Raw genomic sequence first — 24,839 nt, forward strand, 5'->3', positions numbered from 1 at the left:
ACATTCAAATATCATAATATTTCTTAGACTTTTTAGATGACTTTTCATAATGCTTAGCACTTTCAAATTCATCAGCATTCAAATTAATATCTTGATTTTGAGAGGAGTCCATTTCGAAATTGAATATGTTATTTAACAAAATATTAAGTTTCAGACTTTCAGTGTGAAGCTTCTAGAACTGGAACTAAGTTTGAATCCAAAAACCCTTGAATGCGAGAACGAAAAGAAGAAAGGCGGAACAAATAAGTAGCCGGCGGTCAATGGACGAAGTATTGAGTATTGACTGTTATAGTCTGGAACCAAGTTTGAATCAACGAACCCTTGAAGGCGAGAACGAAGAGAAGAAATGTGGAACAAATAAGTAGTCAGCGACCGATTGACGGAGTATTGATTATTGACTGTTACAGTTCTGCTTGAGAGAGAAAAAAACTAGGGTTATGCAACATATGCTTATAAGGCTATAAATCAGATTAAATTGTATTTTGCCAACTCGTAGGCCAACCCAATCCTGACCTGCCTCGGCCCGCGACCCGAGCAGGCTGGCCCGTGTAGGCCCACTTCTAAATGGGTTGCTAATAATTCAACCCAACCCGTCTAAATTGTTTGGCGGGGCAGACCAACCCAACGGGCTTAACCCAAATTGACAGCTCTACTTAAAACCTACCTATTCATTGGTTCATTTAATCACTATTTTTATTTATTAAAATACAAAAATTACCCTTTATTAACCTAAAAAAAATAAAAATAAAATATATTAAGGTATTTTGGTTTATTAAAAAAATTATAATTTTTTTTATCAAACATGTTTATATATATATATATAATGATGTTTAATTTCAAAGTGTCCGAATTGCCGAGTCGAGAATTGTGGTTAATTTGAATATGTATGTGAGAGTAAATGAATATTTAGATCGGATTGTGGGTTGACCTGCCCATAAACTTAAAATGGTTAAAAATAAAATAAAAATGATATATGTATGTTAAAAATTTGCAACATAACAAAATAAGTACAATCATTTAACCAACTAAACTAATAAAATTTTATATTTTAAATTCAACACCAAATTTGATTAACGCAGACATTCTTAACCATTTAAGTTTAACTTTTTAACTAACTATTATATATATAATGATGTTTAATTTCAAAGTGTCTGAATTGTCGGATCGAGAATTGTGGTTAATTTTTATATATATGTGAGATTAAATGAATAATTGGGTCGGATTGTGGGTTGACCTGCCCATAAACTTAAAACGGTAAAAATAAAATTAATAATGCTATTTGTATGTTTCAAACTTGCAACCTAACAAAATAAGTACACCCTTTTATAAACTAGGCTAATTAGACTTTATATTTTAAATTAAACAACAAATTTGATGATCGCGGGACATTTTTAACTAACTAATATATATATATATATATATATATATATATATATATATATATATATATATAATGATGTTTAATTTCAAAGGGTTCGGATTGCCGGGTCGAGAACTGTGATTAATTTGGATATATATGTATATATGTGAGAGTAAATAGATATTTGGGCCGGATTGTGGGTTGACCCGCCTATAAACTTAAAATGGTTAAAAATAAAATAAAAAATGCTCTATGTATCTTTCGAACTTGCAACCTAACAAAACAAGTATAACCCTTTAACAAACTAGGCTAATAAGACTTTTATATTTTAAATTCAACACAAAATTTGATGTACGCGGGATAATTTTAACAATTTAAGTTCAATTTTTTAACTAACTAACTTTTATATATATATAAAATGATGCTTAATTTTAAAGTGTTCGGATTGTCGAGTCGAGATCTATGGTTAATTTGGATATATACGTGAGAGTAAATGGATACTTGAGTCGGATCGTGTTTTGACCCGCTCATAAACTTAAAACGGTTAAAAATAAAATTAAAAATGTTATATGTATATTTCGAACTTGCAACCTAACAAAATAAGTACAACCTTTAACCAAATGTGATTGAGATGTGGTTTGTCGAGGGAAAATAGGCCGGTAACAATTGAAAGTGGTTAAAAAATATGAATCAAATATTTGATTGATCAAAATGTGAGGTCGCGATACTAAATGTTAAAAAAATATGAATAAAATATTTAATTAACCAAAATGAAAATGTAAAGTAATGAGATGAGAAGTTTATTAGAAAAAATTATGTGATACGTGAGAAAATGAGTTAGTTTACCAAAATGAATAAAATATGGAATAAAATTTTTTTATTTTTATTTTTTATTTTAATATATTATTCATAATTTATTAAAAATTTTAAATATTAAATATATATTTTTATAACAAAATTTTGTTTATAACTTTATCCTTGTAATTATTATTTTTTAAAATAAAACTAAAATAAGCCCACTTCTCAACCCAACTCCTAGATCTCGTTTGATGATTTTTTTTATTTTATTTATTTATTTTTAAAATACCCTTACATTATCTTTATAATATATAAATAATTTTTTTTTTAAAAAAATCCTCACAAATAACGAATATGGAACAAGCCTCCAACCAACCCAATATACAAGGATAGAAAAGAGAGTGTGGGGGTTAATTATTGTTCAAGTTAAAAGAAAACAAAAGAAAGAAAAAAAAACAGAAAAAGTAGAAAGAGAGAAGAAGAATAACAAAAATGGTGGGCTCAGGATCATCATCATCAGTAGCAGCAGGAGGGTCAGTAGACAGAAGCAAGGAAGCAGTTGGGATGATGGCCCTTCACGAGGCCCTCACAAATGTCTGTCTCAATTCAGAATGGATTTACTCCATCTTTTGGACAATTCGTCAACGCCCGTATGTTTCTTTCTTTCTTTCTCTCCTTCTTTCATTCTCTCTCTCCCTAAGAAAAACTCTGTTTCTGCCATGGATGATTATGATGATGATTGATGATCCAGAAGAGTCAGAGGTGGAAATGGTAGCAAATTAGGAGAAGACAACGGCAGCCTGTGAGTTGGGTTTTCTTGGATTTTTGTTTATCATGAAAAAGTTTGTATTTTTATCCATGAAATAATTGCAGGATGTTGATGTGGGAAGATGGGTATTGTAGAGGAGGAAGAATAAGATCAGGGGAAGAAGATGATGATGCCATTAGAAAATCCTTTGCCAAAATGTCTATTCAGTTGTATAATTATGGAGAAGGGTAAGTAAAATTGTTAGGTCATTAATGGTATAATTAGGGATTTTAAACATTATAATTTTGAAATTTGATTTGATTTGATTTGATTTTGATATCATCAGATTGATGGGTAAAATTGCTTCAGATAAATGTCACAAATGGGTATTTAAGGAGCCTATGAATCAGTGTGAAACTTCTAATTACTGGCAGAGTTCTTTTGATGCTGTGAGTAAAATCATTAATTAAAATAATTATTGTTAATAAAAAAAAATTAATTTATTTTATTTTTATTTTGAAGATTCCCACTGAATGGACTGATCAATTTGAGTCTGGTATTCAGGTAAGTAGTATATGTATACATGTCCTTATCTTCAATTAGAATTGATGTTAGAAAAGAAAAATCAAATTGTCCTTCTATGAAAAAATCTCCTCTCATATGGGACCACATCATGGAGGATTTTGTTTTTCAAATAATTTGATTTTGATAAATAAAAACAAAATGTAGAACTAATTTGATTAATCATAGAAGATAAGAGCTAATATATTAAATATAAATATATTTTAGTTATTAATTCTAATCATTTAAAATAATTCAATTTATATGAGTTATTACAAAAATAAATAAATAAAACCCCTCATTTGGGCTTGTTTCATATTGGATTTTTTTACAAGTTTTGTTTTAAAAAATATTATTCCATCAAAATTAGTTATTTGAAATTTATTAAGATAAATTATTAAAATATTTTGTATTTAAAGATAAAATTTTAAATAAAAATAATAAAATATTTTAATTAATAAATTAAGTAATTTAAAAATTATAATAAAATTAATGCAATAAATATAGAGTTTACAAAAAAAAATTAAAAAACCAAAAAAAAAAAATCATCTTTTCTCAACTATTCAATTACATTCCTTTTTTTTAAATAACTTTAACCCATGTTTTTATTATGAAATTGTGAATAAGATATATTTTCGTTTTAACTAATAAGTTGAATATGTATAAAAAAATTACTCTTAACCCCACAACTATTAGCAAATAATTAAGATAATCAAACTTTGTTTTTGTTACGAGAACATGGTGGGTTTTGCAACTCTTTCGAAGTTCGACTAATACTTGCGAGTTAAACTCGTATATCTAAACATACTCAACCTATTTAACGAGATACTTTTTTTTTTTTACCGATGTCAAACCTAAAATCTGAGATAGACTAGCAACTCTTTTTAGTCATTAAGCAGTAAGCTAACCCATTGTTTTTTTTTTGTTTATATTATTTATCAGACAGTTGCTGTAATTCAAGCTGGCCATGGCCTTCTTCAACTGGGTTCTTGCAAGATTGTGAGTTCATTAATTAAATTTAGATTTAAAAAATCTTACTTCATAAATTAATTTAACTAATAATGATCATCAGATAGCAGAAGACTTGCATTTCGTGTTGAAAATGAGACACACATTTGAATCACTTGGTTACCAATCTGGATTCTATCTTTCCCATCTATTCTCATCTTCATCTCCTTCTTCCTTATTACAAATAAACCCACAACAGTCTGCTTTTAATTGGGGATCAAATTCATTAATGGCGTCCGATCAGTTTCCAATTCCATCTCCCGGCGGCGTAGGGTTCTTAAATCTTCATTCGTCGGAAACCCACATGATCGGAGAACATGATCAGGATAGCCAATGGGAGAATAAGTTCAAGAGGAGTTTCACTTTGCCGGCGAGAATGATTTCGTCTTCAATGGCGGAACAGTTTAATGGTGGAATGAATCAACATCAGGCTGCTGATTTTATGGATCCTTTTTTAGAATAGAATAATAATAATAATAACATCAAGGAATGATTTGAATTCTATTAGGACTTGTTACATTATTGGGTTTGCTTAAGAAATAATTTTGTTCTTAATATTTTATAAAGAATAAAATTAAGGCATTTTATCATTTTAATCTAGCATTATTTAATATATGTTTTTATTTTTATTTTTGTGAAATATAATTGAATTAGATGAAAATTTATTTAATATTTAACCTTTTTATTATATTTTGACTATTTTATTCTTGTCATTATTATTTATTTTTTTATTATAATTATTTTTTCATAAATATAAAACCCACTAAGATAGTTCAAAGATGATAATTTGGCAAAAATCTATATCAATTGAGTCAAGTAGGTGTAAACTGATGCCATAGTCCAGCTATAGTGATTGGAAAAAAAATGCCTCAACCGTGGCACAATTAATTCAAATTCTTTCGGGAACGAATGCTTTAAAATATCACATTCTTGTAGTAGCTACCATTTTCAGATCCAGATCCTTTCTGCAATCTTTGCCTCATATTTTAAGTGATTTCTAAGAGACTAAAAGTTACGAATTCGATTCTTACTTAAAATGCCTTAAATTGAAGTGAAAATCACACGATAATTTCATAATTGACCACCTTTTGAATCATTGGAGAAGTAATAATTGAGAATAGCAGTTAGAGTGTTTAATGGAGACTCAAAAAATGAATTATTATTTTATCAAGTAAAATCCAGATGTTCAGTAGCAAAGTATGAGTTGCTATGAGTTTGAATATCGAGTTTATGAGCTACTGTTCTTCTCACAATCGTTTGTTTATCATTTGTCTTTCCTTGCATGAAATCAAATCAAAGAAGAAAAATAGCGTTGTCTAGATTGCTTTTCTCATATAGATCGGATGTCAACTGATATTTTAAACATTTTTTTCTTATTCATTTTGGTAGCTATAGTCACAAGTGGGCGAAAAATAAAAAATTATACCAACGATATTTAAAAGCTATAATAGGTGTCATGTTATGGAGTCTGGACTGCATGCTTTCCTTTCCTTACGTCACTAGTTACATCAGGGCAATATTGAGCATTCTCCCTCAATCGTAGCACTAGCTCCATGTGAAGCGTTTTTATCATTGATTTAGCTCTTATAAAATTTGTTGTTATAATAGTTATGAAACTCTATGTGAATTTGATTTAGTATTGGAGTCATGGTATTTATTGAAACATTTTGTATATGTGCACTTGGAAGACCTACTCTAATTTTAAAGGAATTTAATGCCATTAAATGATCAAAATCCTCTACTCTAATTAGGTTTACTATATATAAGGATTTCTTGCTATAAATATTCTAAACATGTACCTATCCGTGATTTTATTAAGAAGTATTGTTTGTCTAATCAATGAATATTGCACATGCTTAGTAATTAGTATGTTTCTTATAATCATCTTATTCAAAGACAACAAAAATTAGATAGAAATATAACATCATAGAATGATTTGGATATGATCTTATATCTTAGAGCGGGTTCTATGGTTGCTCACCTGAGAGGGGCAAAACCGTAATTAAATTCTTTATTACGATTTTACCCCTACCCTGGAGAGAAAACAGAGGAATAGAAGAAATGGAAGCCCCGGTTTTATTTAAAAACTCTTAACTATTCGTGTCTCTTTTATTTTCATCAAACAAATCATTATTTCATTCAACAAAATACCAAATTTACCTTTTATTTAATTTGTTTATAATTTTATTAATAAATAATATTTACCAATGATAAAGGTATTTAAATAATATATAAACTTAAAATAATTTTTTTTCCAAAAGACCTTGCTATTAGCATGGTAGAATGATTATTTTTTCCAAAATAATACTAGAATCTTTGGATGATTCTCATCATCCCATGACATCAGTAGCTGTGCGGCTCCAAAGATTGGGTACCCTAAGCAAAAAAATAATTAATTATTTTTTAGTTAAGAAGTTTGTATTAGAGATTAAACTTTGTTTGTGCTATTATTTTTAATTTTTCTGATTTTGAATGCATATGTGAAGGGGGCCTGCATGCCATTCGATTTCAAATAGCCAGGTAAAAACAAAATTTAAAAATTAAGATTTTTCGTAGCTAAATTTATAGTATTATATATCTAGATATTATTTTAAAAAGTGTTAGAAAGTTAAAAATTATAATTTACATAACACAGACTCATCGATATCCAACAATCGGACATGTCCTGTCCTGCATGGCATCAAACAAACAATAAAGACAATGTTAATTCCAATTACCTAAAAGCCCTTGGGAATCTAAGTAATTACAAGGCATCAAATAGTTTGATCTTTGTTTTTTTATGGTGTATTTTCTTTAAAAAAAAACTGTTTGATTAAATTTTTTAGAAAAACGTTTTTTTTTTTGTAAAGACCAAAAGTACTTTTATTTTTTTTATTCTTGAATTGATTTGGGTATTTTTGGTATTTTAATGGATAAAAAAAGTAATTATGTAGTGATAGTTAGGTTAAAAGGGCTTATTTTGTTTAAGTTATTTAAATAACTCAATCTAATCAAATATTATTTCATTTATCTTCTCAAGAATAACATGACTGTATTCATTAACAAAAATATTAAAATACTTTATTTTTTAAATTATTATTTATAATTTTATTAATATCCTTTAAAAAAAATTATTTAGTTATTCAAAATCATCACAAATAATTATTACTTTTCACTCTCCAAATTTTTTAAAAACCTCAATCCAAATAAAATTCTTAATAAAACCTAAAAAGCAATATCAACAAGCTCTCATACAAAAGTAAAAATAAAACAACAAGCTCTCATACAAAAGTAAAAATAAAAAACATTTTTTAAACTAAATTTAAATGTAATATTTATAGTACACAAAACATAAGATGTGGATGTTTGTGAAACTAGTGGAAGAAACGTGACAGAACAGTAAAGAATATTTTGAAATTTGTGTCACTCAACTTTACAATACATATATAATTCAAATTAAACATATTTTAAAATTTTGTTAATGGGAAGCATGAAAGTCACATGAATGAATCGTAATAAAATAAATTAATTACAAATTAAATTGTGTTTTGTTCAAAGTAAACATGTAAAATTTGATCAAATCCACTCAAGTATATATGGTCTCGGTGTGTCAGATTTGTTACTTTTTAGCTTAATTATTAGTTAATTATAAAGCAACTACTACCACATATTAAATTAGGACTTGAATTAGTTAAAACCCATTTAAATCGAATTTTACAGGATTTGTTTAAACTTGCACTTGTTAGCTCAAATGACAATTTTTTTAACCCACTAAATTTATGTTTAATTATCAGTGAGAGAAGTATTATAAATACTTTAAAATTACTGAATTTTTACAGCCGATCCTCAAAAGTATCCGAAAATTATTCTAACCTAACCCTTTGATAATATTTTATTTTTTTATAAATTATTTATATACTTAGACATAAGGCATTCCAAAAATTAGTTGTCTATGAAAGTAATCATGAAGCAAATATTTACTATACTATAATTTCATGTTTAATTTTCTTTGAAAATTTTATATTTAATTTTTATTGAAGTTTCATATTAAAATAAGATGGTAAGGTGGGTGAGTTTTTACCTCATTTTATTTGGATTTATTATTCGAATTGTTAGTATAACTTCTCATAGTCATGATACTTTTTATATCATAATATTTTTTCTTAACTAAGAATTGAACCTAAAATAATTAGACTAGAAAATAAAAATGGTAAAATAAAGTTATATAAAATAATATAAATTTGTATTAAAATGATTGGAAGAACTCGATAAATCATTTAAATAACGTTTTTAGATATATTACGAAAATTGATTTTTTCTTAGTATTTAAATATATATTTATAATAAAAAAATAAATAATATTTAATATTTTAATAAATTAAATTATTGGATTGGAAAGTGAATTCTGTTGAATTATTTAAATTATTCAAATTATTCAAATAACTTAAAATGAATAAGGCTATAAATGTCAATTTATTTTTCATAATTGAGGTATTTAAAGAAAATTTTATCTTTTCAAACGTCAAATAATATTGTTTTATATAGGGTGCAGTTCAGGTGAATTCGGGTTGACATGTTAGTGGGTTGAGTGATACTAATCTGAACTTTACATTTTAATAATTCAAGTCAAAATCTCTAACATAAACCTAACTTGTTTTATTTGTAATTTTATTTGTAATTGACCCGAACTCAACTTGATTGGCCTAACTTAACTTGAACTCAACATGATTTAACCTAATATAATTAATAATACATCTCTATTTTCGATTAAAATTAAATCAACACAAAAAATGAAACTAAATCTAAACTCCGCTTGCAAAATATTCTATAATAATTGAGTAAAAAAAAAATACAAAGTATACAAAAGAAAATTATAAACAGATTGACGGATCTACTTTGGGTAATTTCAGGTCGACTATTTATTAATTAAGTTAAATGGGTCAACCTGATTTCGACCCGAACCTAATATTACATTCCATAACAATAAATTTTTTGTATTCGTTTCAGGTACGTGTTCATGTCAAATCAGAAATTGTTGTTCCAGTTTCAAGTAGATAAATTTTTTGATCACAAATTAAATTTTAAGCAAGGTATAGAGTCAAAAGTAGTGGTTAAAGTTGTATTTTCTAATAAAATGTAATTGTCAATTCAAACAATTAAATAATAATAAGATTACTTATATAAGATAAAGTAACAGAAGGATATTGTATAAAGAAATTTACATGGTCAATTTCTCTCTCACTAAAGAATCTTTAGCTTTGAAAAAAAAAATTTATTTCAGGTTGTCGAGTCATCTTTAGGTTATTTCAGGTCGACCAATTTTGACTTATTTATTAATCCGGTTAAACGGGTTGAAATTGAACCCAAAATACATGTTCCTAACCTGATTTTTTGGTGTTCGTTCGAGTCATATTTTCGTGTGGGACAAGAAATTCTATATACAATTTAAACTAGATAAATTTTATATGAATCACAAACTGAATTTTAAGTAAGGTATATAGTTTAAAGTAGTGGTTAAAGACTTAAAAGTTGTATATTTTAGAATAAAAGGTAACCGTCAATTGACACAATTAAATAATAATAATCACTTATATAAGATAAAGTAACAAATGGACATACATGTATAAAGAAAATTTACATGGTCTATTTCATGACACATGGACTCACTCACCAATCCTTAGTTTTGAAAAAAAAAAAGAAAAAAAGAAAAAAAAAAGTGAATTTGTTTCAATAGAAAGAGATTATCTCTCTCATGATCATGAGTCAGGATCAATTAAAAGATGAAAAGATTCAAGATTCCATCTTGATGGCAGTATAGTAAATTTCATGGCATCGCATGGCAATCTTTACATGCATTTACAATCGACTTTAAAATTCTCTTCCCCATACCCACCTTCTGCTTCTCCGTCGCCGTCGCCGCCGCTGCCTTCGTCGTGGCCTTCGTCGCCGCCGCAACATCCTCCTTCCTCCTCCCCGAACCTTGCCGGCCCACCGCCGGCATCGGAGCAATAAATTGCCACCTTTGTGATTGTGAACACCTATTATTATTATTATTATGAAAAAGATCTAAATCATTTCTCATCATCATCATCTTCTTCCGATCATTCCTCAAACTCCTCCTAATTTCAGTCGAATCAGTACTGCTGACACTATTCCTAGCGCTGACGCTAGTACTGCTCCGGTTACTACTCGTACTATTACTCCGGGATGACGTCATTGAATCCCTACTACTGACACTGCTATTCCGACCGTATATTCCGGCGAATTGGGTTCCAACCGAAGGTTGGAAAGCCGGGAAGGAGTGTGGCAAGAGTTTGCCGTTGGAGAACAAGTGATCCGCCGGAGATTTCGGAGAATGCGGCGTGTTGCCGGCGTTTCCAAATTCGAATTCGGGTTCTGATCGGTTGCCGCCGGCGTGGATTTGTATGATCGGGAAGGAGAAATTGTCGCCGGAAATGTTGTTATCTCGCCGTTGGTACTCCATTAGAAAATGGTTCTTTAATTTGTAGATTGTGTCAGAGAGTCTACAGTCTCTTGTCTATATATATAAACAAGGGATATATTTGTCTTTGCACATTTTTGTGGGGACTAATTTTTACGGATTTTGGGGTTTTATTTTTTTATTAAAATGGATTGAAAAAAAATTATATCTTAAAATAACATGCATTTGACATAAATACATAATATAATTTAGATTGCACTATCAAAGAGGGGGGTTTGATTTTTTATTTTATTAGTTTTATCTGAATTTTGGATAAAATACTTATTTAACTTAATTTTTTTTTTGAAAGTTTAATGATCATTGTACCTTAGATGAGATAGAAATATGATAAATAATAAATAAAATAAGTGATAAGATAAATTAAGTGAAAAAAATGCTCAATTTTTTATATCAAACAAACTCTTAACAAAAGTTGAAAAAATATAAAAGCAATAATATATTTGTGATCTTAATATATATTGCTGTAATCTCTAATTTAAAGAAATATAATTTAAGATTAATACTCGAATTTGAATTGGGTTATATTAGATTTGAAATATCACAAATTTAATAATTTAAGATTTAAAAAAAAAAAAATTATTATCTCATTTTGACATATATTTTTTTTCCTAATTAAGTTGGTAAATAAAAAGATATTTACATATATTTTGAACGTATTTTTTTTTTATATTTAAATCAAGTGTTTTTTTTACATGATCTACCCATTTTAAATTAGTAAAAATGGTTTGGACAGCTAAAATAAGGTATGATATGTGAAAAAAGTTTTGAGAAAAATTGAAAAAGAGATTGATTTGATTTTTCAGAATTTCATACCAACATAATTTTGTATATGTCTACTATTATACGTCCATTTTAGACTTCTATTTTAAATTAGTTTTTTTTGAATTTACATATTTTAGACTTCTATTTTAAATTAGTTTTTTTTTTGAATTTACATATTTTAAATTGTTGAGTGCATTACTTTTAGTGACTTAAAAATGTAAGATTTGTGAGAAAAATTTTAAAAAATATAATTAGTATTTTTGCTTACAAATATGATAAATAAATTAAAAAAATGTTATATTTAAAAAGTAAAATGTCTCTTAATTAAAATATAATTAGAAGATAATTCGAGCCTATGACAAAGGGTAAGTTTAAATCACAAATAACAATTATATCAAAATTTAAATATAAGAATACAATTCACAATAAATTAATGAAATATTCAAATAAAAAGCAATATTTATAGATTCAAACAGTTATTAGTCCACTAAGGAAGATATAATTATTTTACTTCAAATTATAAAATATAAGAAATTATCAATTTTCAAAGTTCAAAGTTCAACAAGTAATAAAATTTTGATTTATTACATAATTTTTCATTTGAAAACCACTCTATTGCAAAATTATTGTTGTTCTTCTTTATTTTATTTTATTTAGAAAGTAGTAGACAACATCAATGAGATTATGAAAATAAATAATGAAATTACACTTTACAAACCAATATAACACGGTAAATCACAGAATTACAAAAAAAAAAAAAACTTTCGGTTGCTAAAAGATACAATCAAGAAGGATACAATTCAAATTCTCATAACCTATTCTTATTCAGTTTTCTATTTTATTTTAATTGAGGATTATTATGTGTTATTATTTCATTCATAAAATGCAAGATTGAGTCAATAATGAAAAGTTTTTCCTACAAAAAGAAATACACAAAAGTAATGAGATTGCTATTAAAATAAGTGTACATTTATATAACAAGATTGAATTGCATATTTTAATACAAATATTGCAAGAATTAAACCCATAATTACATTAAGAAGAAATAAGCTAATGGAGAGTATGAGGGTGTGTTGATGTAGTTAAGTGGAAGTTAATCATGTGCACAAGCTTGCCAACTCAATATTCAAACAATAACACGTTCATGTAATGTTGTAGTAATAATGTCTTAGGAACACTTGTTGCTCTTAAGTCCCCACATATTTGCTTTTGGTTTCCCACTTCTTAGCCTTCAAAGACCAGGCAAAAGGAAGAAGCCAATTGTCATTGAGTAATGAAGACGACCAAATTAAAGTAACATTTCCCATGTGTATCTTTCGAATAAGAATTAATGTTCGAACATCACTCAATAGAGTATATGTGATAAGAGTCTGTGCCTAAAAGATCAAATGTCACGCGTTTTATATTCATTAAAACATTTTAAATGAAATTGGGGTCATTACTGTGGAATCTCACTAACCAAACCTATAATAATCCGGTAATACTCAATTTCACAATGTATTAAGTATTAACTTAATTTGTCATTTTTAAACCTTGAACCTTATAATTATGACTTTTACTCTAACTTAAGACGTTTTTTTAGAATCGAACCCGCGATATTTGGGTTCTTACGAACCATTCTTGTAATTTTAACTATCTCAGTCTCAGTGGATATTTAATTTTTCATTTTATTAATAAATTAGAGATAACATGGAGACATAGGATTTAATTAGAAAACTTTGTTGTCTCCTTTGGAGATTATGAATAGGACCCATGAAACCCTATTTCCATCTCATCATGTCTTAGGGGACCATCACTTGCACTTGATTTTCATTCTAGCTATGTTACTTTCTAGCCATCCAAACGTGTCATTAAATCAAACCACTAGGCAGTAGGCTCTCTTTCCGCGCCCAAATTGGTTGTATAAATAAATATTTCTTTGACCATCTTTACAAAATTATTATTGGATTAATAAATTAGATATTTATAAAACCTAATATATAGTTAACAAGACAAGTAAAATTAAAGCAACAAAATATATTCTTAGAAACAAAATAAATAATCGAGTCGAGCTCGAGCTCAAATTTTTAACTCGTTCAAACTTGAGTTCGAGTCGAGCTAATAGATACTTAATCGAGTTGAGCTCGAGTTCAAGTTAACTTGAGCTCGAGCTAGGCTTGAGTCATTTGTTGTCCTAGTTTTAACTTAGGCCAAGGCATGAGGAGTAATCTGAGAACAATTAATTATTTTTAATTTTAATGAGATTTTTGATGTCGCTCATGGTAATCTAGGAAATTTATTTTGTCGGGCGACTTGCTTATTTTATTTTAGTTTGTATTTTTTCCATTTTGGAGGACATATTTTTTGTTTTGTTTTCATCACTAAATTGTGTTTTTGTTCGACATAATAAATATATTATATAAATTTTAGCTATTCAAAGAAAAGAGTACATTTTTTATTTATATAAAGAATGATTAATTGAATAAATATAAATACTCATATTTCACCAAAATATTTCAGTGCCAAACATTTTGGTTTGTAGATCAAACCATGATAAACACCATCAATAAACTAAAAAAATCAGCCAACTAAATCCAAAATTGATTATCTCTAGACACCATCAATATATATATATCAACTTTTGGAAATTATCATCACAAGTATCATATTTATTCAAGTCCATAACATGATGAATTAAGCTAATAGTTTCGGAGTCTTTCTTCTTAATGAATCAATAAACAATAATTTACTCCTAAAAAAAATATAAGTCATTACAAAATAAGTTTGATATTTGTAATGCTCCGAACCGGGAGCAACATTATCCGTGAGGAAAATAAATTATAAATATCTTAAACAATTGAGTCAACACAACTTAAAACTTAAAAAGTATTCAGGAAAACGTAATTTATTAGTGTCACTCTTATACGTCGGGTTATCATAGTCTTAGTCTTCCCGATTATGATTCTAAAAGTGACTAATTGTTCCTACGACCGGGTCGACTAATACCACTTATAACATAGGTGTAAGTGGCCACGTTTGAATTCTTTCAAGGCGGCCTGATTTGACATTGTTGTTTACTTTGATTCGGTCGAGGTAGTTTCGTTTAATAACACATAAGTGTTATAAGTTCCCTCGGCTGATGATTATTGGCTTAAGCCAAACATCCACCGCTACCAGTAGAACATGTGAGAAGAAAGTTTCGGAAACTACTACTTATCATACACCTTAAATAAATGTTAATTAACGCTTAAATTTTGATATTCTTACCTCAAATGATTTGTCATTTTGTATTTCTAGTAAGAACTATATTGCCCCACATCAAACTTTTCCATGTCCACAAATAGTTTGTCATGTTATTTGAGTTCCAAAAAGTTTTGTTTGAAAAATAAATGGTTATAAGTGTTTTATCCCAAAGTGATTCATGTTTGTCAATCTCCAAGCTTGCTTTGCAAGCATCGCCTTGTTCATACTATGTATATCCTTAAAACCCATTCTCCCATTACATTTTACTTTAATCATGTTTTCTCATATAACCCAATGAATACACTTAGTTTCACTTTTAGTTTTCCACTAAAATTGATTAGTCACTAAAATTGATTAGTCAATGTTGTAATTCTTTTAGTAATTGAAACTGAGAATTTGAAGATATTCATTAGATAATTTGGTAAATTTTGAATAATACTTTTGATTAGAACTTTTTTTTTCTGTTTAAGACAAAAGTTTTGATTTCCATCCTCTCAAACACCTTTCAATTTTTCATAGCAGATTATTAAACATCTCTTTCTTGGATCATTTCCATTTAAGTGGAACTCCAAGAAAAATCCCAACATATGTACTCAAAAGTATGTGTTACATTTTGTTTGATTTCATTGGGTGTATTAGTGCTAAATTTAATATATGATTTATTCAAATTAAGGAGCAGGCCCGATGCTTGACAATTTTTTAATTACCTTTCTGTTTCATTGTCCAAAGATTAATGCATCGTCTGAAAAAAGAAGATGTGATATTTTTGGTATATTTCTTCCCACTTCAATTCTTGTAATTTCACCACAGTGAATCGAGTTGGAAATATGTTTCATAAACCTTCTGTGGCTAAAGAAAAAATAAAGGGGTAAAAGGGTCTCCTTGTTTGATTTCTCTTGTAGGTTTGAAAGACGACAATGTTTTCCTGTTAAATATGATATTATAAAGAATAGAGAAAATGCTTAACTGTTATTCAATAAGAACTAGGCTATATATATAGCACTAGTGAGTTACATCGGACTCTTAACAAAGGAAACTAAGACTGAAAAATAGCCACGATTACAAACGAATAAGACTTAATCAAAGTAGACTAACAATCTTACAAAATATGAATTTATTCCAACTAGTTTTAAAGACTAGGAAAACTACTAACTCTTTTATTCCAACTAGTCTTAAGACTCTTTCAATATCTCCCTTAAGCTAATGTCATGAAGAACCATTAGCTTACTTCTACAAAATCACACATACCAAGCGAGGCTCGAAGTTTCTGAAATGCATCTACCCTCAATGGCTTGGTCATGATATCTGCAATTTGATCAACACTTGCACAATGAACTAAGGAAATAGTTCCTTCTTCTGATAAATCCCTTAATGAGTGAAAACGAACAACGATATGCTTGATGCGACCATGCATAACTGGATTTCCGGATAACTTGATTGTGGAACTGTTGTCACATTTTATGTTTGTACAACTCTTCCCTTCATAGGTCATCACCTTGAGTATCCTCTTCATCCAAATGGCTTGACAAACACATACAGCCGCTGCCACAAATTCTGCTTCAGTAGTAGATAGTGTCACAATATGTTGTTTCTTCGAACTCTAAGCTACAACTCCTAAACTGAGTAGAAATACATATCCTATAGTACTTTTCCGATCGGCATTGTCACCGTCATAATCGTTGTCAGTGTAGGCTTAAAGTTCCTCCGGTTGACTCCCTTTATTGTAGAAAAATCCCAGATTCATCGTTCCTTTTAGGTAACTAAGAACCCTTTTTGCAATTTGCAGATGAAGCATAGTGGGCTTAGCCATGTACCTGCTTAACAGACTTATAGCATACATTAGATCAGGCCTCGTGGAGGTGAGGTACATAAGACTTCATACTATTTGTTTGTAGTAAGTCTCATCCACAGGTACTCCCTCTACATCATTGTGAATCTTCAACCCTGGTGCAATAGGATTGCTTACTGAATTTCTCTCCAACATCCCAAATCTTTTCAAAACTTCTTCTACATACCTTCATTAACAGATAAATATACCTTCTTTGTTTTGTAAAACTTCAATACCCAAGAAATAAGTCATACATCCTAAATCTTTCATGTCGAATTCCCTCATCATTTATGCTTTAAACTCCATCATCAAGGACTCATCATCACTAGTGAAAATTAAATCATCGACATAAATTCTGATGATGATAACTTTACCTTCTTTTCTTCTTTTGGTGAAGAGGGTTTGTTCACTTTGGCATCCCTGAAATCCCTCCTTAATGAAATGAGTTTTGATTCGACTAAACCAAGCTCTAGGAGCTTGTTTTAGTCCGTACAGTGCCTTGTGTAGTTGATACACCAGTTCTTCACTTCCCTTCTTCTCATAGCCTCTAGGTTGATCAACAAACACTTGTTCGGTCAGGTCGTCGTGCAGAAACACTGACTTTACATCAAGCTGGTAAATTTTCCATCATTTATGAGTTGATGATGCTATTACCATTCTGACTATATCTAACCGAGCCACCGGAGCAAAAACCTCGGAGTAGTCGATGCCCTGTTTCTAAGAGTAACCCTTAGCTACTAGGCAAGTTTTGTGCTTTGTGATCTTCCCATTTTTTTTTCTCGTTTTGTCTTAAAAACCCATTTGATTTCAATATTCTCGGCGCCTTTTGGTAACTTTGTGAGAGTCCAGGTGTTGTTCTTCTCTATGGAACTGATTTCACTATCTGATGCGGTGCGAGTCGAAGAGGCGTTTATGCGAAAGTTGCAGCATCCGAAAATATCTCGCAAGTGTCAGATTTCGACGATTGTCTAGTGTTTTTCGGGCGGAAACGTTTAGGGGCTCAAAATCGCATTTTTATTAGTTTTGGGTGTTTTTTTTGCAATTTATTAAAAGTTGTTTATTTCTTTTGCAAGCTAGGGTTTGAGTATTTAAAAGAATCTTAAAACACTTTGTTAAGGAAGATTATTAATCAGAAAACGAGGTTTCCTCAATATCTATCGACTTTCGGTATTCGTAAGAATCAACGAATCTTGATAAAGGTTCATCCTAGCCACGCACGCTGCATCAGTTGGTATCAGTTTCCAGTCGACCCTGAGGTATGCCGCCCCGAAGACAGCCGCGCAACCCTACCCCTGGTGCTGATGATGGTGACCTTGCTGAGTTGCGACGTGAAAACGCTGAGTTTCGCCGTGATAACGACGATTTGCGGCGGCAGGTTGAATGGTTGACGCAACGGATGGATGCATCTATGCACATGCACCACCCTGAAGATGATGTTACGATGACAGATGAAAACCCTCTCGGTGGTCTTCGGAATCGATCCCCTGAACGCCCCAATCATCGCTGGGAGCAGGCTTTCAGGGTGGACATCCCTAAGTTCGATGGTAGTCTATCACCGGAAGAGTTTATTGATTGGCTTTCTCAGGTTGAAGAGATTCTGGATTTCAAGGAAGTTCCTGCAGATCGTCGTGTACCCCTTGTTACGATCCGCTTACATGGTCGTGCACAAGCATGGTGGCAGCAGTTGAAACAGACACGTGTTCGTCATGGTAAGGCAAAGCTCACGAATTGGGACAAATTCAGGAAGCATATTGGGGCTGCGTTTCTACCATATAATTACGAATGTAACCTGTACCAGCGGTTCCAGAATCTTCGTCAGGGTTCTCGTTCCGTGGATGACTATTCCACTGAGTTTTACACCTTTGTGGCTCGTGTTGACCTGTCTGAGTCCCCTCTCCAGTTGGTTTCTCGCTATATTGGTGGCCTTCGCCTCCAGTTGCAAGATATTTTGAATATGTTTGATCCCTTGACTGTTTCTGAGGCACATCAGCGTGCTTCACAGGCTGAGAAACAGCTAGCCAGGCGCGGTTCGGGTAGCTTTGGAAAACAGGTTGTCCCCACTAGTGGCATTGGTTCTTCTTCCCAGCCGGCCCATCCCACCCCAGCCCCCCCTCGCGGCACTACAGCCCCCCCGCAGGGACGTCCCGGTGGCTTGCGTTGTTTCAATTGTGGTGAAGTTGGCCATCGCCAAGCAGAGTGTCGCAATCCAAAGTCCACCAATCGTGGTCTTTTTACTGAGGTAGATGATCCTGACTCTGCTCTTCCTTCAGATTCAGCGCCAGTGTATGATATTTATGATGATGAGGCAGCGGAGGAGTATGTTTCTGGTGATGTTGGCCCCCTTTTGGTGATTCGTCGATCATGTTTAACCCCTCGTGCTCCTGACAACGAGTGGTTACGTAATAATCTGTTCCATTCCACTTGTACCATCGGTGGCAAAGTTTGCACCTTCATCATTGATGCTGGGAGTTGTGAGAATGTGATTTCTGAGGTTGCAGTTTCGAAGCTGGGTCTGTCCACTGAACCTCACCCCAAGCCTTATCGTCTGTCCTGGCTGAGTCAAGGTACGGATGTTACAGTTTCCAAGCGCGTACTTGTTAATTTTTCCATTGGTTCCCATTATCGTGATGCTGTATATTGTGATGTGGTTCCTATGGATGCTTGTCACCTTTTACTTGGTCGCCCTTGGCAGTTTGATCATTCTGTTATACATGATGGGCGTGCTAATACCTACACGTTCTTATTTCATGGTACCAAGATTGTGTTGATGCCAAATCAGCCCAAGAAGGGTGCTGCCCCCACTCATCATGCGTCCCCCCTACCACCTTGTTGTCTCGGGGTCCTTTTCAGACCGCCATGGTCGAATCGGGCATAGTGTTTGCTCTATTTTGTTCGCTGATTACCTGTGGTGCTAGTTCCGAGGTGCCTATTCCAGTGCAGCCGCTGTTACAGGAGTTTGCAGATGTTTTTCCTGAGAATCTGCCTTGTGCCTTGCCTCCTTTGCGTGATATCCAGCATCACATTGACTTGGTTCCAGGTGCTGCCCTACCCAACCGTCCTCATTACCGCATGAGTCCCAAAGAACATGAAGAGTTGCGTAGACAGGTGGAGGACTTGATGGCTAAGGGACACATTCGAGAGAGCCTTAGTCCCTGTGCTGTCCCGGCCCTTCTTACCCCAAAAAAGGATGGGTCTTGGCGTATGTGCATTGATAGTCGTGCTATCAACAAGATTACAGTGCGTTATCGGTTTCCTATTCCCCGGTTGGATGACTTGTTGGATCAGTTGGGTGGTGCTTCTGTGTTTAGCAAACTGGATCTCAAGAGTGGATACCATCAGATTCGTATTCGCATGGGTGATGAGTGGAAGACTGCCTTTAAGACTCGTGAGGGCTTATATGAGTGGCTGGTTATGCCGTTTGGTCTGTCGAATGCTCCTAGCACCTTTATGCGTGTGATGAACCAGGCTCTTCGCCCTTTCATTGGGAAGTTTGTAGTCGTTTACTTCGACGACATCTTGATTTACAGTGACAGCGAGGTAGCACACCTCTCCCATCTTCGTGAGGTGTTATCTGTTCTCCGGCGTGACAAGTTCTATGCTGCTTCCTCGAAGTGCACATTTATTATTGATTCTACCCAGTTCCTCGGTTATGTGGTGTCTCGGGAGGGCCTGAAAGTGGACCCGAGTAAGGTACTAGCTGTCAATCAGTGGCCCCGCCCCTCTTCGATCACTGAAGTTCGCAGTTTTCATGGCTTGGCTTCCTTCTATCGGCGTTTTATTCCTCACTTCAGTAGTGTTACGGCTCCTATCACTGATTGTATGAAGGGGGTTAAGTTCTTCTGGACGGATGATGCCGAGGCTGCCTTTGTTGAGATCAAGCACCGACTCACTTCAGCCCCTATTTTGGTTCTTCCTGATTTTTCCCAGCCATTTAAACTACATTGTGATGCTTCGAAATTGGGTATTGGGGCTGTACTTAGCCAATCTGGGCGTCCTGTTGCTTATTTTAGTGAGAAACTGTCTAGCGCTAAACTTCGTTTCAGTACCTATGATATTGAGTTCTATGCTATTGTCCAGGCAGTCAAACACTGGCGTCATTATTTATTTCAGCGGGAGTTTGTCTTATATACGGATCATGATTCCCTCAAGCATCTTGGTGGTCAGGACAAGATTTCTCATCGTCATGCTTCGTGGGTCTCTTATTTACAGCAGTTTACTTTTGTGATTAAACACAAGGCTGGTGTGTCTAATCGCGTGGCTGATGCTTTGAGTCGTCGTCATGGGCTGTTGGCGGAGATGCGTGTCCATGTACCCGGCTTTGATTCGTTTGTGGACCTCTATCGTGATGATCCTTTCTTTTCTCAGGTCCTCATTCGCATCCAACAGGGGGATTCGAGGGACTTTGTCTTGGAGGATGGGTTCCTTTTCCGCGGTGTGCAGCTGTGCATTCCAGATTGCAGCCTGCGTTTGAGGATGATTCAGGAACTCCACAAAGAAGGCCATGTTGGGCGTGATCGTACCTTCAAGCTTCTTGCAGCTTCTTATTTCTGGCCTTCGATGCGCAAAGAGGTGGGGCGTTTTGTTGCTCGTTGTCGTGTTTGTCAGTTGGCTAAGGGCGCTTCGACTAATGCCGGGTTATACTTGCCTCTGCCTATTCCCACTCAACCATGGTCTGATGTCAGTATGGATTTTGTCCTTGGGCTGCCACGTACCCAGCGTGGTTCTGATTCGATTTTTGTGGTGGTTGACCGATTCTCGAAGATGGTTCATTTCATTCCCTGCAAGAAAACCTCTGATGCTGTGGCTGTTGCACAGCTTTATTTCAGGGATGTGTATCGCCTTCATGGACTTCCTGCCTCCATAGTTTCTGATCGGGACACTCGCTTTGTGAGTCACTTTTGGAGGAGTCTTTGGCGTTTGGTTAATACTCAGCTGAATTTTAGCAGTGCCTATCACCCGCAAACTGATGGCCAAACTGAAGTTGTTAATAGGTCTTTGGGGAACCTTCTGCGCAGTTTAATTGGGGATCATCCTAAGGCTTGGGATCTGAAGCTGCCTCAGGCCGAGTTTGCTCACAATCATGCTGTTAATCGCTCCACTGGTTTCAGTCCTTTCCATGTGATTTACGGGCTGTCTCCGCGTGCTCCTCTTGATTTGTTAGCGCTGCCCAGCAAGGTGCGTCCTCATTCCACTGCTGCGGATTTTGTTGGTCAGTTGGCTCAGGTTCATCAGACCACTCATGACCGCTTGGTTGCTGCTACTGCCAAGTACAAGGAGAAGGCTGATTCGAGAAGGCGTGCTGTTGATTTTGAAGTTGGTGACTTTGTGTGGGCTATTCTGACTAAGGATCGTTTTCCAGCTCATGAATATAGCAAGCTTGCTGCTAAAAAGATTGGTCCTGTTGAGATTGTGGAGAAGATCAACCCCAATGCTTATCGTTTACGCCTTCCCAGCCATGTGCGTACCTCTGATGTGTTCAATGTGAAGCATCTTGTTCCTTTTGTGGGTGAGTCTTCTTCTGATGAGGATGATGCGGTTCCAGATTCGAGGACGAATCTTTTCTACCCTGGGGGGAATGATGCGGTGCGAGTCGAAGAGGCGTTTATGCGAAAGTTGCAGCATCCGAAAATATCTCGCAAGTGTCAGATTTCGACGATTGCCTAGTGTTTTTCGGGCGGAAACGTTTAGGGGCTCAAAATCGCATTTTTATTAGTTTTGGGTGTTTTTTTGCAATTTATTAAAAGTTGTTTATTTCTTTTGCAAGCTAGGGTTTGAGTATTTAAAAGAATCTTAAAACACTTTGTTAAGGAAGATTATTAATCAGAAAACGAGGTTTCCTCAATATCTATCGACTTTCGGTATTCGTAAGAATCAACGAATCTTGATAAAGGTTCATCCTAGCCACGCACGCTGCATCACTATCCATTGCTTGCCTTCATTTTTCACTGCATCTTGAAAATGAGTTGGATCTTCAGGACCCATATTTTGCACCATATTAATGTTGTCATCATCTGAAAAAGTGTCTCCACTTACAAAATCATTCATCCAAGTAGGAGGTCTTCTTAGTCTCCCTAGAACTTGTGATTCTTCCTCTTGAACTTGTGGCTCTTCCTCATTATCCGACTCTTCCTCTTGAACTTGTGGCTCTTCCTCATTATCCTCTTCTGCATTTTCTACCGCTTCATTACCTCCCTCAAGCTTATCTTCACTTCCCATGTTATCATCGCCTCCCTCATTTTGTGTTTTATCACCCCATTCTAGATCAACAGCCACAAGTGTGTCGAATTCTTTTCCTCACTCCCACTGCTCACTTTCTTCAAACACCACATCTCGACTCAGAATAATTTTTTTAGTTTCAACATTTATAAGTTTATAGGCTTTAGTATTCTCACTTACTCCTAAGAAAACACAAACTGAACTTTTATTATTCAGTTTACCTCTGTTGACTTTGGGAACGTGAGCATGAGCTATACATCCTGAGACTTTGAAGTGCTCCAGGTGAGGCTTGACTCCACTCCAAGCTTCGTGAGGGGTGACGTCTTTTACTGCTAAAGTGGGACATCAGTTTAGTAAATGAAAAGTCCAGTTGACTGCTTCTAGACAGAAAGATTTTGGAATTTTCTTTGCTGAAAATAATGCTCGCGCCATATTCATTACTGTTCGGGTCTTCCTCTTTGCGACGCCATTTTGTTGAGGTGTGTATACATTTGTTAGTTGCCTACGAATCCCGTTCTCATTGCAAAAATCATCAAAAACAATGGAAGTGTATTCACCGCCCCTATCAATTCTTAGAGACTTGAGTGGCTTCCCTACTTCCTTTTCAACCAAAATCTTGAACATTTTGAAACGTTATAGGGCTTCTAATTTTTTTCTAAAAAATAAACTCATTTGTAGAAAATTTAAGAAAAGAGAGAAATTTTATTGCTAGCTTATTGCTTGTGTTTCTTACATAAGTACTCCAATGCTTAAATAGTGAACATTACATTTGCAGAAAAGGAAATGATTTAAACAATAAGATCATATAATTGATTTCACATCAAATCTTCAATCAACTAGCAAATCAATTAGTCTAATTGATTTGTTATTGATAACATTCCATTCTCGGTCAATTAGCAAATCAATTAGTCTAATTGATTGATTTGTTACTGAATTTCCATATTTGAAGATATTTCTATACTCCCCCTCAAGTTGGGTAATAGATGTTGAGATTGCCCAACTTGCCACATACTTTCTCAAATCGACTTGGAAGAACTTTGATTAGAATGTTAGACACCTAATAGGAAATGCATTGGGCAACTATGAGAGTGGAGAGGATTTTGTCGAGGAGATGGAAATATTGATGACATTTTTTTTCTTTAATTTGACAGATTTAAATTAATGATTCACTTAGTTAAAGGAGTGACTCTTGACTCTTGGCACTTGGTTCAGCTCTTGAAGTGAAAAGTGATAATTTTTGAACAGATGAAATGTTGGAAAAATCTATCGAGACATGAAGACGATGTTTGCCAAAAAAAATGAGAAAAGTTAAATATGTCGAGACACAGAGACGATGCTCGATACAGATTCGACTAAACTATAAAAAAAACGCACTGGGATTTTTGATAAATAATTTTAGAGAAATATGAGATTATAGAATCATTTGAGTTCTCCTCTAATGGCTATTTCCACCATTGGAGGAGGTAGCGGAAAATTGTGAGTCGCTTTCTTCAAGATGAAAAAACCCGCTCTAATATCATGTATAAAATTTAAGAAAAAAGATAAATTTTATTGCTTGTGTTTCTTACATAAGTACTCCAGTGTTTAAATAGTGAACATTACATTTGCAGAAAATGAAATGATTTAAACAATAAGATCATATAATTGATTTCACATCAAATCTTCAATCAATTAGCAAATCAATTAGTCTAATTGATTTGTTTCTGATAACATTCCATTCTCGGTCAATTAGCAAATCAATTAGTCTAATTGATTGATTTGTTACTAACTTTCCATATTTGAAGATATTTCTACACCATCCTTTTCTACTGAAATCGTCGATAAAGTTTAGAAAATACCTCTTTCCACTGTTGGA

General features: G+C 33.0%; 3 protein-coding genes across 3 annotated transcripts; 1 reads left to right on the plus strand and 2 right to left on the minus strand.

Moving 5' to 3' along the window:
• Window positions 1–2,566: 2,566 nt before the first annotated feature.
• LOC124940378 (protein RICE SALT SENSITIVE 3) lies at window positions 2,567–5,088 on the plus strand. The gene is made up of 7 exons (XM_047480892.1): window positions 2,567–2,808; window positions 2,910–2,960; window positions 3,032–3,154; window positions 3,253–3,355; window positions 3,429–3,470; window positions 4,410–4,466; window positions 4,540–5,088. Exons 1-7 carry the CDS (start codon window positions 2,651–2,653, stop codon window positions 4,936–4,938), a joined length of 933 nt encoding a protein of 310 aa, XP_047336848.1. The 5' UTR covers window positions 2,567–2,650; the 3' UTR covers window positions 4,939–5,088.
• Window positions 5,089–10,278: 5,190 nt separating this feature from the next.
• LOC124939010 lies at window positions 10,279–10,938 on the minus strand. Its single transcript, XM_047479528.1, has one exon. It carries the CDS (start codon window positions 10,936–10,938, stop codon window positions 10,279–10,281), a length of 660 nt encoding a protein of 219 aa, XP_047335484.1.
• Window positions 10,939–22,660: 11,722 nt separating this feature from the next.
• Window positions 22,661–23,608, minus strand: LOC124939011. Its single transcript, XM_047479529.1, has 3 exons — window positions 23,371–23,608; window positions 23,206–23,313; window positions 22,661–23,025 (listed from the first exon to the last, which is right to left on the minus strand). Exons 1-3 carry the CDS (start codon window positions 23,606–23,608, stop codon window positions 22,661–22,663), a joined length of 711 nt encoding a protein of 236 aa, XP_047335485.1.
• Window positions 23,609–24,839: the final 1,231 nt, after the last annotated feature.

Source organism: Impatiens glandulifera, chromosome 5 (genome assembly GCF_907164915.1).
Source record: "Impatiens glandulifera chromosome 5, dImpGla2.1, whole genome shotgun sequence".
Classification (NCBI taxonomy): Eukaryota; Viridiplantae; Streptophyta; class Magnoliopsida; order Ericales; family Balsaminaceae; genus Impatiens; species Impatiens glandulifera.

Excerpts from the sequence above, each read along its gene's own strand:
- LOC124939010 (XM_047479528.1), bottom strand. The coding sequence starts at position 10,938 with ATGGAGTACCAACGGCGAGATAACAACATTTCCGGCGACAATTTCTCC.
- LOC124940378 (XM_047480892.1), top strand. The coding sequence starts at position 2,651 with ATGGTGGGCTCAGGATCATCATCATCAGTAGCAGCAGGAGGGTCAGTA. Across the intron at positions 3,471-4,409 it reads AATTTGAGTCTGGTATTCAG|ACAGTTGCTGTAATTCAAGC; the intron begins GTAAGTAGTATA and ends ATTATTTATCAG. Across the intron at positions 4,467-4,539 it reads AACTGGGTTCTTGCAAGATT|ATAGCAGAAGACTTGCATTT; the intron begins GTGAGTTCATTA and ends AATGATCATCAG.
- LOC124939011 (XM_047479529.1), bottom strand. The coding sequence starts at position 23,608 with ATGTTCAAGATTTTGGTTGAAAAGGAAGTAGGGAAGCCACTCAAGTCT. Across the intron at positions 23,314-23,370 it reads GAAAATTCCAAAATCTTTCT|TAAAAGACGTCACCCCTCAC; the intron begins GTCTAGAAGCAG and ends CCACTTTAGCAG. Across the intron at positions 23,026-23,205 it reads CGTTCCCAAAGTCAACAGAG|AATGGGGTGATAAAACACAA; the intron begins GTAAACTGAATA and ends CTGTTGATCTAG.